The sequence below is a fragment of the Catharus ustulatus genome, chromosome 2, assembly GCF_009819885.2.
Source record: "Catharus ustulatus isolate bCatUst1 chromosome 2, bCatUst1.pri.v2, whole genome shotgun sequence".
In the NCBI taxonomy this organism is placed as follows: domain Eukaryota; kingdom Metazoa; phylum Chordata; class Aves; order Passeriformes; family Turdidae; genus Catharus; species Catharus ustulatus.
In genome coordinates, this window is record NC_046222.1 from 121,019,693 (window position 1) to 121,034,276 (window position 14,584).

The 14,584-nt window shown below is 41.2% G+C and overlaps 1 protein-coding gene across 1 annotated transcript in view; it reads left to right on the forward strand.

Annotated features, from left to right (window-relative positions):
• The first annotated feature begins 5,502 nt into the window (after positions 1–5,502).
• Positions 5,503–14,584, forward strand: part of LOC117010994 (Down syndrome cell adhesion molecule homolog) — a 114,350-nt gene continuing 105,268 nt past the window's right edge. Inside the window, exons 1-3 of the mRNA XM_033086197.2 lie at positions 5,503–5,805; positions 8,334–8,430; positions 9,723–9,851. Coding sequence (XP_032942088.2) covers positions 5,503–5,805; positions 8,334–8,430; positions 9,723–9,851 — 529 coding nt within the window. The remainder of the gene's footprint in view (positions 5,806–8,333; positions 8,431–9,722; positions 9,852–14,584) is intronic.

Genomic DNA, 14,584 nt, shown 5'->3' on the forward strand with positions numbered 1-14,584 from the left:
TGATGTATCTGCATGGGCTTTCTCTGCCTGAGCAAAAGTGCATGGAGGGAGAGGGAAATTTTTGAGGGAGGAAAATCCCATTTGTCATGGGATGTTCCATAAAGAAAGGACACCTGAATTTGGCTTAAATGTTAAATGAATTTCAGTTCATTTTTTCAATATTTTTTCAATGTTTGCAAGATGAATCCCTAATGATTGGAGATATTGCCCCAAACTGGCCAGGTCAGGCATGACCCAGGGATGGAACCAAAACAGGAGAACATTCTGCCAGGACAGAGCTCTTCAGATCAGGAGAATCCCAGAATGGTTTTGGGTTAGAAACCATAAAAGTTTCTAGAAAGGACCATAATTCTTAAAAATACTGACAACTTTAGTCACTCTTACAATTATTTTTTAATGGTACATGGATATTTAGTGTTTAATTACAAATTTTAAGACAGGGAGATTTTTAATTTGCTTTTTCTGATGTGGCTATTCCCATCTAGGAGCTGAAAGACAGAAAAAACACCTCCCTTCATCCCAGCTCTCCACATAAATTTTAAAATTGATGTGAATTTTTCTTTTCTATTAATTCATAAAACTTTATTCTAAAAGGATTCGAAAGTTTCTGATACCCTTCACAAGCTTTCCTCAACTTCCTTCAGTCTTGTTATTCTGGATAATGAGACTTGTCTTTATCAAGGTAATTAAATATTTTCATTTTTATTTGTACTCAGTTCCTGATGAAACTGCAGTATCAGAAAAAAGTAAGTCAGATTAAGTAATTTTTACTGAATCTTAGGAAAGACCCTCATTTAGTTTTATTCAAGAGCAGGACAAAAAGTTCTTGTTTTGCCTGAGCCACTTCCACAATTCTGAAGTACAACCTGACTACTGAATTTTGCACTTTGATATTAATGAAGTTGTTAATACTATAAAGCAATCATTATATTAACAAGCTATATAATTGCTAAATAATATGACTTTATAATCTAATATTTTTATATGAATTAGTATATCAATAATATTTAGTGCTATAATAAATAATAATTTAATAATGTAACAATAATAATAATATAATTAAATATTTTTAAATTATTTCTTGTTGGGTTGCCATGAAGAAAGAGGAAAACAATGGGTTGACCTGTGAAAAGCAGCAAATAAATCAGCTTTTCAAAAAAAAGCCCAACTCTAAACAGGGAAAACTCCTGGATTAATGCTGCTGGCAGAGATATACATACCTTGAAAATAGAAATAATTTATAAATTGTAGCTCCTACTTTGTCCAGTTTTGAGGAACAGATTTCTAACTGAGCCCAGCACCACACAGCTTCAGACAAAGACATGGAGAACCCCAGAGAAAACAGAACTGGATTAATTTGTCCCATGCTGAATCTACTCCAAAACTGTGGAACATGGCAATATCTATTCCTTGAACCTTCCAAAATGCTCTTCCTCTTCCAAAATTCTCTTACATAAATGTATATCTATAAATATAATTGTGTGTCTGTATCTAAGGCACATTTGAAGAAATGTAAGGCACAGACACACTTAATATGGCATCTGAATCATCTTGATACATTTCTAAATGCCTTCACTTATTTTTAAGACATCCTAAGAGAATATCTCATGCATATGTAGTGCAGATTTAGCTTGCTTATTTACAGTTTTCTAGATTATTTTGTCAGTAAAGAACCAGCATATTTATCTCAGTTATTTGCATCAGTAATTTGATTAAAGATAGTTGGAGGATGAAGAAATACGTTGCCTAAAATATCCTTGGGAATGTGGCTTTGTTACCAGAAATCTTTTGACATAGAGGAAGATAAAAAGAAGAGCTTATGGTTTAGGATCATTGGAGATAAATTGTGAAGAGTAAAAAATCAGCTTTGGAGGAAAGGGAAATATTTAGCTGTGAGGCATTGCTATGGCAATAAGGAATCTGTGTGGAAGATTATGTGAGGAGAAGGGAAGGATAAGCAGGGATAAAGCTGTATCTGAGGAATAAAGTCATCTTCCTTTACATGTTTTTATGCTGCTCTTATTAAGAAAGTTTGTTAGGGGGGAAAAATGAGCTTTGCAAGGTAACCTGTCTTTTAAAAGCAAAATAGGGAATCATGGAGTTTGGTTTGGCACTGTCACCCAGCACAGGAGCTGGAAGTGAGGCAGGAGTGTCTGGGACAGGCTCCTGCACGTCTGTGGGATTTCAATCCAAGTCCAGTGCCCCATTTTCCCATTTTCCCATTTCTCATGAAGCAGGAGGAGGGTGGAGCTGCCAGGGCAAGGCTCACCTGCACAGCAGCTCTGGTACCTCGTGGGGAGGCACAAACCCCTCAGCCCTCACCTCCTGAGTGGGCTCAGAACATTTTCACCATCACCAGGGAAACTCCAAGGGGGAGACATTGATGGGAAGGAGGACTGCAGCTGTAGGGAAAAACCTTTAGGTGCCTTGGGAGGTTGGCTGATTTAATTAGGGACAGGAAATGAGGCTGGAGGAGGAAAATATAAAGGTATAGGGATTAGGGGGCATGGGAGAACTCACAGAGGTTGAAGCAGGAAGGAAGAGAAAGGTGAAGGGGACTGGAACCTGCTGTGCTGAGGGGAGAGGGATGTGCAGAGGAAGGGACAGGTGGGAGGCTGGGGACATTGTGAAAGGAAGAAAGGAGATGGCACAAGCTAATGATGGGGATGTGGACTCCTTAACTCCTTAACAACTCATTTGAATTGGGTCTCCCATTGAATAAAGTGTATAAAAGGGTGTATGGGACTATGTCAGGAAGACATTCAGGAAGAATTTCTTCACTGGAAGGGTTTACAGACATTGGAAGGAGCTGCCAGGGAGGTTTGCAGTGCCCATCCCTGGAGGTGGCACCTGGAGGTGGCACTCAGTGCTCTGGGCTGGGGACAAGGTGGGGATGGGGAACAGGTGGGACTGCCTGGGCTGGGAGGCAATTTCCAATTAAATGATTCTGTGATCTTGCATAGCCCTGGTTGTTTTGGGTTTGGAGGAACAAGCAGATGGCCACAAAAAGCCACTTTTCTGAAGTAACCTCCCTGTGGGTACATGGGTACACACCGGATAAAACTGGGGCTATTTCCATTCTCTGGAATACGGAATCAGACTCATCCTAATTTTCTATTTTGATTATTCATAATTTCTTCCCTTCAAATGCTCTTCTTGAACTGATGAGTACCTAATACCCAAACAGTTAAACAAGACATACTTCATCACTAGTGCATGTGGAGCCTCCTGCCTCACACAAGACCTTTCTCAGAATTCCCCCAGGAATTAGATCCCATAGGATCAAACCCCCAGCTCCACGGGCCCTGTTAATCTCCAGCTCGGTTTGGTTTGGTTCAGGAAGCCTTTGAACAGGAAGGGCTGCATCCTGACATATTGTCATATCCAAGCATTAACAGCTCTGGCATGTGAAAAGGTCATGCCACCAAGCATTAGCATTACGGGCTGGCAATTAAAGTAATTCATTCAAATAAGGGGTTTTATTCTGCTGTGCAGCAACAAACACAACCTATGCAAGGGGAGAGCCTGGGAAAGCCTCGAATCAGATCCTCTGCCAGTGTCATCTGATTAAACAGGGACCCAGAGAAGCTCAGATGGAAGGAGTGAGCTGTTCTGATCAGAAGAAACAACAATTCATGCATAAAAACGAGGGACTGGGGCTACTGCAGGAGGCAGCCCTGGAGGGCAAGAGCTGAGGGAGGGTTCATTGCTGATGCCTCATATGCTTTAGAGGAGTGGACATTCAGAAAGAACAGCTCTGTGTGCTGTCCAGGGCTTTCCAGCTTCTCCTGGACTCAAAGACTCGTGGGCTTTGATTCTTTCTAGAGACAGAAATCCAGATTCCATTTGTTGGTGGGCAAACTATGTGGGGAGGAAAGGACAGCAAAGGGCACCAAAGAGATCATCCTGTTTCAAAGATGCTTGGGGTTCACAATAAACATTCCATGGATTTGTTTTCTTCCTGTTTGCAGGAAATTTTAATTCCAAAACATGAAAATACTTCAGGTTTAAGGCTATTCTTGCTAAGAAGAGATTTTTTTTTCAACATTAAAATTTAAGCCGTTTTTAAAAGAATAGTTAATGAAGTTGACAGGTATGTCCAAACTGTTCTGCAAATACCTTCTGAGTACAATAAAAACTCGAATCTAGCTAGGTTTATTGTCAGTTTAATTATACTTTCAGTTCAGCACAGTTCAGCTACGCACTCAACACATCCATGGTTTGTAAGCTCCTTGGTGCAGAGCCTTTCTTTTAATTTTGTGCAGCTCCTGCTTTAATTGAGCCCTCATTTTGATAGATCATTACTGTCACACACACTGGTAAAACATATAACAGTCAGCAAGTAGAACAGCAGCTCATCAGAAGGAAGCAGACATTTTTATCTGCTTTTTATTGTCCACATATCTGAACATTTATTAGTTAAAGTCCCTTTATGTGCTGTGAATATTGAATTACGGTGAAAATTGCCCTGTGAGCAGCAAAACAAATGAAGACAGGCTTCCTTTGGATTCACACCTTGTCCACTTCCAACTCCTTTCTGCTAAGTTCCCTTTGAGGCCCATCAGTTCTCTTACACAGGAATGAAAATAAAATTTCACAATTATAAGCCGCACCATTTTGACTAAAATTTTGGTCCGAACCCAAAGTGCGGCTTATAATCAGGTGCGGCTTATATATGGACAAAGAATGAAAAGTTGCTGTTTTAGTTTGGAGGACAGGTGTCTGCTGAGAAAGGCAGGAGCTTCTCTTTGAAATGGAGAATGTAAACCCCCTCCCTCCAAATTATTATAATTTTGAAATCAAGGGGCTTTCAGGCAAAGATATGGGAATTAGGAATAACAGTTCTTTACCAGGGAAATTAAAATAGAAATACAGTACTACAAAGAACAAACCCCAAACCCTGACACAGTCAGAGTACAACCTGACACCCGTCAGGCAGGGTGTTGGCAGCAGTCCCATTCCATGGTGGCTGCATCCTCCTGCAGTGACAGATGTGGCTCAGTTGGAGCAGTGCTCCTGTACAAGGTGCAGTTTCCCTCCGGAGCTCCAGTGGTGATGTGGAGAAATCCGGTTTTCCTCTGGAGTCCAGTGGAGAAAGGGGCTCCCTTAGTGTCCCAAACCCTCTGTTTTTATCTTGGTAAGAAATGTTGGGCTCTTCCCCCTGGCTGGAGCAACTCCCAATGGGATGCAGTAATTTTATCAGTGCCACAGTGGGACTCAATGGCCATGAGCAGAAAATGACTGGCTGGAGGAAGGATGGGCTGTGAAAAGATAAAGAACAATGCCCTGCCTGGTTTCAATGGATGGCCCATTAGCAGAATATCTCCCAGGGAGATCAGGATCACTGCCCCACCCTCAACAGATGGTGATAGAATAGATACCTTTTATCACAGCCTGTATTGTAACCCCAGACAGTTGCCGACACCCGGACATGTGGCTTATAATCAGGTGCGGCTTATAATCCTGAAATTACTTTTCATATTTATTTCAATCTGGTTGAATATGGACAAGCTGGGTGAGACAGAGATTGAAAAGCCAGCCTTGTACCATCAGACCCTTCAGTTCACTGAGGAACAACCTTGTTCTGTTTTGTTTTCTCTGTTTCTAGTTCCAGCTATGATAACCTCCTACCCAAACACCACCCTGGCAACTCAAGGCCAGAAGAAGGAGATGAGCTGCACAGCACATGGAGAGAAACCCATCATAGTCCGCTGGGAGAAGGAAGACCGGATCATTAACCCCGAAATGTCTCGTTACCTGGTTTCCACCAAGGAAGTTGGGGATGAAGTGATTTCTACCCTTCAGGTGAGAAAATAAACTGGCCCCCAGATCATCCAGATATGTCAAGGTGTGCTTGGTTTGGTGTTGATTCAGGTGCAGGGCCAGCCTGACATCAGAGCTTCAGCACTCACTCCGTGCATGGTGTGGACAGCTGGTAACAGGAGGGACAGGAATCTTCTGCAATCATCCCTCAAGAAAAATTCCCTCTTCCCACACTCCAGAGGCAGCAAGAGAATGAGCCAGGCTCAACCCTCCATCCTTTCTGTCTCATGCCTTATCCTGGCCTTCCCCAGATCAATTTAACTAACTGGTAAACCCTAGCAAATATTTGACCCCAAGTTCTTACCCTCACCAAAATCACTAACCTGGCTTGAGGAAAAATGCTGCCTTTTCAAAGTGCTCTTCTCCCTCCCTTACACTTGGGACACCACTTTATAAAGTCAGGACTCAAAGTGGTGTTTTATGTATGCTTTTATGAAATCTAAAAGAATCTCTCTTCTTTTTCCTCACTCCAAAATCTTCATTATCCATATTCAGTCACATTTACAAAGTGTATTTATCAGGCCTAAGGAACTAATTCTTAATTCTCTATCTGTCTGGTTATTGTGTAAATTTTAGAGTAACTCTTATGGAAGATTTCTTTCTTTACTGGCCAATAACTCTGTTGGATGACATCCAGTAAAATTCTGGGTTTGCTGTCTATAAGAGACCTTTGCCATTGATTTCTATGAGGAAGAATAAATTCTATGTGTGACTTTATTCCCATTAGTATTTTTTGTGATACAAATAATATTTAGTTATAGGATTGAGCCCTAGGCCTCTCTGCCATCATTCTTCTTGTTGATTTTACTAAGATAACCCCTGGATATACAACAATATTTCTATTTGGAAATATTCTATTCTATTTCCTTCTATTTGCAAGGCTGGAGCCCTGCTTGGAGAGTTTTCTGAAGCAGCTGTGCACAGCAATGGTCTTCTACACCCATGTGTGCTACATACAAAACCTTCTACTTCTGAGAGATAAAACACCCCAAAAAGCAGAAAGTGGCAGATTAAGGCTGTCTCTGAAGCTTTGAGCTCAGTGTTTTTGCATGATGATGTGATCTTTAGTTGTGCATTCAGCTTTTATTTTTTTCTGCAGGACCCCTGCCTCAGTGAGACAGGACTTGGATTTTCACTGAGGCTGAATTAGGGTTGAGTAATGAATTGCACTGTGTGATACACAGCTGATTTTTGAGACCAAACTTTTGACAGGTGGCCAATAATTGTGTGTTCTTTGTTTTCCGGGTGCTCTCCTTGAGCCCTTGGGGTCTGATTTGCAGAAGTACTAAGCCCTCCTGGCTGCAGCTGAACTCAGTGGAAGCTGTTATGAGCACATGAAAGGCTGTTTATTGCTCAGGGCTCTGAGGGAGGGGGAGAAGGCTCTACATGTCTCAAACTGGGCTCTGGAAATTTTTGTTTCCCTGTCTCCAATTTCAGCCACACGTGCAAGCGAACAGAGCTTGATAAGTTGCCACATCTCAGATGATAACTCTCCAATTTCCTTGCAGCAAGTGGGAAATTAATCCATTTATCCTAACCAGTGGTGACTGAGAATTGTGCTCACATCACCTGGGTTTTGCTGAGGAATAAAGAGCACGTGGAGTTTCCATGGCTCAGCTAATATGTGGCAACTTGTCAAGCAGCCACAAACGTTATCATACATCTGCTTCCTTAATTCCCTACATGAAATGGTGGCAATGCTCTTCATGGTGTCAGGGCTGATGAAAATAAATTCACTCGTGTTTCTGCAATGGGTGAACTCCCAGGAAAATGCTGTGAGAAAATGAATGTCTGTTTTCAGGGCACACTTTGAACAGTGTGCAGTGAATAAATTGTGGAGCAGCACACTGAACACTGCAATGGAAATGGTATTTCAAATATCTGTTCATTTTAAAATAAAAATATCTTTCTTGTACCTTGAATGAAGCAGTGGTCCTGTAGAAAAATATCATTATGAACATGTTTGTAAATATTATATATAAATTCCCGTGCTGTTAAACAACAAATTGAAAAGAAAGACCACAGGAAACTTTATTATGAGACACCATGCTGAATGCTACAGGGCTCACCACCGGTGTTTGAACCTTTATTTCCTCCACACAGACTTGAGCAACTTGAGTTATTTTCAGAAATAACCGGAAAAATTTGGAGGCAGCAGGAGGCACCATTTTGTATGGCAAATTTCAGCCAACAGTTAAACACTTGGCAAACTTGTGAGGAGCTGGAAACAAGGCTCCTGAGGAGAAGCTGCAGGAATAGGTGGAGCTCCAGCTCCTGACTACACATGTCGAGCTGGTACTCTCTGTCCTCAGCCCAGGTGCTGCTGGCTTTGATAATCTCAGTATTTTGGAAGCTTTGCTATGCAAATGCATGTTTGTAACCTGCAATAGCTATTTATTGCTGTCAGGGAGAACAGTCTGGGCGATTTTTCTTGCACCACACAGACAGGCTGTGGGTTTATTTTCTCTGTGTGCTGTTCAATCCATCACCTCTTTTCCAACCTCCTGTAGATTCTGCCAACTGTGCGTGAGGATTCTGGCTTCTTCTCCTGCCACGCCATCAATTCTTACGGGGAGGATCGTGGAATAATTCAGCTCACTGTGCAAGGTAGGCAGAGCACAACACGAGGAAAAAACCCACAGCTATTGTGGGACAGGAAGGGTAGAAATCTGCTGGGGGAGGGAGGTTCTGATTCCTAATTAAATGTCTTCCTCATTGTCAAAGAAATGAGAAGCTGCATTAAGGTTCTCAGTCTTTCATTTTCCAGCATCACAGATTAAATCAAAAGAAAAGATAAGCTTGAGTCCTTCTAGATCTGTACAAATTAATTAGATTTTTTTTTCTTAAATACGTTAGTTGACAATTGCCAAAGATACTTAAAATTGATATCTTCAGTAAGGACTGTGGATATGGAGGATTGAGGGAGAGCTGGTTTCATTTGATTTTAAAGAATAAATGTCTGAAATAAAGCAAAAGTGATCTCACTTCATCTCTAGAGAAATGTTAAACCTACTGTGGAACTTAAAGCAAAATATTTCAAGTTTAATCAGTCAAGATAAATTGTGAGCAGTTTGCACAATCCAAACTCTAGGAATTTATGTTGCCTGGGGCTGGGTTTCCCCTCCCACAGGGCAGAAACAGCAAGTCCTGGAGAGGTGACAATATTTGAGATGCAGGGCACAGGCAGGACTCAGCCACCAGCCACTGCTCGTTCCCATGTGCTGCTGGTTCCTCCTGTGCCTCTCTGAGCCTGCACACAGCAAATTCCTACAACTTGCAGATTTCTCCCTCCCTGCCCTTCATTCCAAGTAGCAGCAAGATTCCAGAGGATGCCTAAGGCAGCCCTGTTGAAAAACTCAGGTGGAGTTTGGGGGCAGGTTCCCAGTTCCACCACTGCTCATCTAAGCTGCCATGACAATTTAAAGGGACACTAGAATGGGCCTAGGTAGTGATTATTTACAATATTAACTTCAGAGGCAGAGGAGCTTTTAGAATAATTTTATCAAATTATTCTGTTATTAAATTAGGACTTTTAAAAATGCTCGAAGAGACAGAAATTTTACTCTCTCTCCCAACCAAATTTAGCACTTTTGAGTTTAGTATTCATATTTTTCCAACCACATTTTTAATAAAATCACTGATAGAAGTATCAGGGAAACCTGGTGTTCGTGGTAAAACATTTTTCCTGGAATGAAAGTCCAAGCTGGAGTGATTTTAAGGAAATGCAACCAAGAAAGATTACAGAGCTGGGAAGTGCTGATACTTCCAGCAGGTGAATAACAGGATCAGGGTCCCCACGAACACCCAGAGAAATGCCAGGAAGGCTGGGCCAGGTTGGTGTGCCCTGTGGAGAGGATGGGGTGTGTTCTGAGCAGAGCTGTGTGTGTGTGTTTGCCCAGAACCCCCTGACCCCCCTGAGATTGAGATTCGGGAGGTGAGAGCTCGGAGCATCGCCCTCAGGTGGACCATGGGCTTCGACGGCAACAGCCCCATCACCGGCTACGACATCGAGTGCAAGAACAAGTCAGGTAAGGAACAACCTCAGCAATTCCCCCACTGGTTTGTGTTGTAAAAGGTAATTCATAAATTGGAACTGCCTGATGGAATTTTTTATCATGGTTTGTTTCATCTTCCACAGGATGATTTGTCTTCATTTGTTGTCCTTTTTGTTTGTTTTGTGGTAAAGGCACTAAATTTAGCAATTGCTGCTCTGCCCTTTTACCACTTTGCGCTGTATTTACTGAGGCAAAAATTTTGTGATGTTTTCATTAGTAGATAAAATATTTTCAAGGGTGTTGAATCATCAGTCATCATTTTAGCCCTGGCTTTGTAAATGAAATCAATAATGTACAGGAGAGATTGATAATGTACCTGAAAGATGAGGAGTGGAAATTCTCCTCTGAGGCTGAAGTCAGGAATTGCAGGTTTGGAGATGTAGATTGGGCAAGGATGCCTTCAAGGGATGTGCACACCTAAAAATTTCTGGGCTCTGGATTTTGTTTTTTTTTTTTGTTTTCCTTTCTTTCCAACTACCCACCTGCTCCAGAAAAGCTTTTGAAAGTTGTTCTTGCCTGATTCACTCCTTTCTCACACTAAAACATCTCTTCTACTTCTCAAATACAAGAATAAACATTTAATAGTGATCTAACTTAGCACAACTCCATTTAGGATGACTGAGGTGCTTCCCTTCTACTGAAGCAGTGACAAGAAGGGATTTCAGAGCTCTAAAACATCTTTGTTAGATTCAGTTTGATGTTTTCAAGTGATAATGCAGAATGCAGGCAAAGATTAAGTGGGGGTCAACATGACCTTGCATTGAAAAATGATTTCTCTCTAATGTGGAATGATAAATCAAGAGCAAGACAGAAAAAGAAGGAAATACCACAATATATTGATGAAGGTTTAAAAAATTAAAGAAAGGCAAAGAAGTGGGTGGCAGAACTCGTGTCAAAGGAAATATTACTTTGTCTGTATCTGAAGACAAATCCTGGAGGTCATGTTCTAACAAGAGCAGATTATCTTCTTCTAACTGCAAACAACAGAAATGTCATTTTTTTAGATTCTGAGGCTGAATGTTTGAAGAAACTCAGATCAGGTCTTTAATGAATTCTTGCATATGAATTTTGTCATTAATTAAGTCTCTGAGAAGATGAAAAACCAAAGATGGTTAATGGAGAACTTGCATGGAGTTGTTGGGGGGAAAAAAAGAAGAATTAAGAAAACATCTCAGTTTCCAGGTATTAAAGGGGTGGGACAAAATTTAAATTATGTATTCAAGGAACATCCTGCCAAGACCAGAGTGAAGCTGCAAACTGCACAGCTGTGCTTTGTGAGAATCTTCCAGCTCTGTTGCCTTTCCTGAGGACTCAGGAACGAGTTTAGATCAGATGCACCATCGAGGCTTCTCAAGCAGGAAAACTTTTCTTTTTCCTAGGAGGTGCAGGTGACCACAAAGAATGCATGGACTGTATTTAGCAGCCCTCACATATCCCATCACAAAATCATAGAAGTCAGACTGGAAAAGGACTTTAAGATCATCGAGTCCAAAGTCAGCTCAGTACTGCTGATATCTACCCCATCAGACACAAAAGAAACATTAATTACACCAATGGAATTAGTTTCTCCATGGAAGTAGCGTGGCATTGCCTGTAGGGTCCAGTTGCCGTCCCACAGCACTGTGAGTAGCAGGAATTTGGTATTTCAGGATGTTTTGGTGCTTAGAGAAATCAGCTGACTGTATAGAAATGTATCTGTGGCACTCAGACCTGGCCCTCCATGTAGACCAGTCCTTTGCAGCCTCCAGACATTTCCATCTATGTCTGCAAAGAGCTCCGAACACAGGAATGGGAGTGCGGATCCTCCTTTGTGCTTCTCTCCCCATCCTTTTTATTTTTGTACGTCATTAGGGCAATCTCCGGGACAAACTTTGAATTGTTTAATTTCGCTTTCTTGTGCTGTGGTGTGAGCGGTCCATCCCCCGGGTCCCAGACGCTTTCCAGAGTTGGGATTTCCCCAGATCCTGCCCGGGAGCCGCGGGGGTTCCGGCCGGGAGCGAGGCGCTGCAGTACCAGCGATGGCCACCGGGTGGCAGCGCCGGACCGGGCCTGCGAGCGGCGGCCGCTTCCCCAAATTCCTCAAAATCCCAAATTCCCCGAATTTCCCGGGAAAGCCCAAAGATTCATCCTTCCTTTTAGGAACGGGATGAAAACTGTCAGTTGTGGCTAAAACGTGATTTTTTAATAGATCATTCTGTAAGCGTGCGTTTCCTGTAACGCTGAGTAATGCCAGGATGTAACATTTTATGAGTGGAATGGAGTTTAGAAGTTCGTTCTTTTCTTTTTCTTTCTTTCTTTCTTTCTTTCTTTCTTTCTTTCTTTCTTTCTTTCTTTCTTTCTTTCTTTCTTTCTTTCTTTCTTTCTTTCTTTCTTTCTTTCTTTCTTTCTTTCTTTCTTTCTTTCTTTCTTTCTTTCTTTCTTTCTTTCTTTTTTCTTTTTTTCTTTCTTTCTTTTTTTCTTTTTTCTTTCTTTCTTTTTTCTTTTTTTCTTTTTTCTTCATTTTTTCTTTTTTCTTTTTTCTTTTTTCTTTTTTCTTTTTTCTTTTTTTCTTTCTTTCTTTCTTTTTTCTTTCTTTCTTTTTTCTTTTTTCTTTCTTTTTTTCTTTCTTTCTTTCTTTCTTTTTTCTTTTTTTTCTTTCTTTCTTTTTTCTTTTTTTCTTTCTTTCTTTTTTCTTTTTTCTTTCTTTCTTTTTTTCTTTCTTTATTTCTTTTTCTTTCTTTCTTTCTTTCTTTCTTTCTTTTTCTTTCTTTCTTTCTTTTTCTTTCTTTCTTTCTTTTCCTTCCTTCCTTCCCTCTTTCCCTTTGATTTTCTTTCGTTTTTGTAGCCCATTGATATTTGTTTTCTATGCTTTTTCAGTCTTTCCTGAGTCAACAGTCAATTTTAATACCTTTGTTACTTTCCACGTAGAGATGAGCATATATTTTTAGGATTTGCAGCAAGAAAATAAAATTAATTATTTTTTTCTTACTTCTTATTCATATAGATTTTTTTAAAAAACTGAAGAAAAATAGTTTTCTCTATGGACTGACTTAATTTTAAAAGGATTTCACATGGTTTCTTTTACCCTTCAAAAAAAGGGTAAAGGTATCAAAAGAAGCTCCTGAAATCCATGTATGTCATGAACAGACAATGGAAATCTATGTTTAGATGTAGAGGAGACTGGGTTTTCATCTTGTTCTTTATGGTGTCACTACTTAACCCACAAAGTATCACCAGATATTTTAAAATATCTTTACATTCAGTAGCTAGTAAGGACTACAGCGACCTGCCACTCAGAGGTCAGTATTTGAAACAACCAAGTGAAAAGTAAAATGATTTGATAAGATACAAACTACATTAAAGAAAAATCTCGTCATTCTCAAGGGAAATTTAGCACACTCTCCACAGCAAGCAGGTCTTTTTTGAAATCCCTTTCCTGAAACTATCCCAGAGACGAAGCTGTGACAAACTCAGTTACCACAGTAAAACAACATTTTAGTGCTAACCAAAATCACTTGAATGTCAATTCTCAAATATTCTGTGTTTAAACAAAGCCACCTGGCTAAGCAAAGAGGCCATGCAACCAGCCAAGTGCATGGGGCACTGTGACAACTTCTGCCTTTTCCAGAAAAACCCTTAGAAAAGAATTCCTGCACTTCCTGCAAGCACAGTAATTTCACCTGATTATAAGCCGCACGTTACAACACAGGCTGTGATAAAAAGTATCTATACTATCACCATCTGTTGAGGGTGGGGGCAGTGATCCTGATCTCCCTGGGAGATATTCTGCTAATGGGCCATCCATTGAAACCAGGCAGGGCATTGTTCTTTATCTTTTCACAACCCATCCTTCCTCCAGCCAGTCATTTTCTGCTCATGGCCATTGAGTCCCACTGTGGCACTGATAAAATTACTGCATCCCATTGGGAGTTGCTCCAGCCAGGGGGAAGAGCCCAACATTTCTTACCAAGATAAAAACAGAGGGTTTGGGACACTAAGGGAGCCCCTTTCTCCACTGGACTCCAGAGGAAAACCGGATTTCTCCACATCCCCACTGGAGCTCCAGAGGGAAACTGCACCTTGTACAGGAGCACTGCTCCAACTGAGCCACATCTGTCACTGCAGGAGGATGCAGCCACCATGGAATGGGACTGCTGCCAACACCCTGCCTGACGGGTGTCAGGTTGTACTCTGACTGTGTCAGGGTTTGGGGTTTGTTCTTTGTAGTACTGTATTTCTATTTTAATTTCCCTAGGAAAGAACTGTTATTCCTAATTCCCATATCTTTGCCTGAGAGCCCCTTGATTTCAAAATGATAATAATTTGGAGGGAGGGGGTTTACATTCTCCATTTCAAAGAGAAGCTCCTGCCTTTCTCAGCAGACACCTGTCCTCCAAACTAAACCAGCAACTTTTTTTCTTTGTCCGTATATAAGCTGCACCTGATTATAAGCCACCCTTTGGGTTCGGACCAAAATTTTAATCAAAATGGTGCGGCTGATAATCGTGAAATTACTGTAATTGGTATCTGAGTGAGCCCTGAGGGACACCCCTGCTCCCCGGCCTCCCGTGGCACTTTCAGCCACTGCCCACAAGTCCCTGGCACGTCCCTGTGGCCAATTCCTCGTGCTCTGCTGTGGTAGTTTTGGTTTGCCAGTTTGAGATTTCCCAGCCAAAGCACCAATTTATGTGGTGTGTTTAGCTCTGGCTAAATTGCCAGTGGAGTCA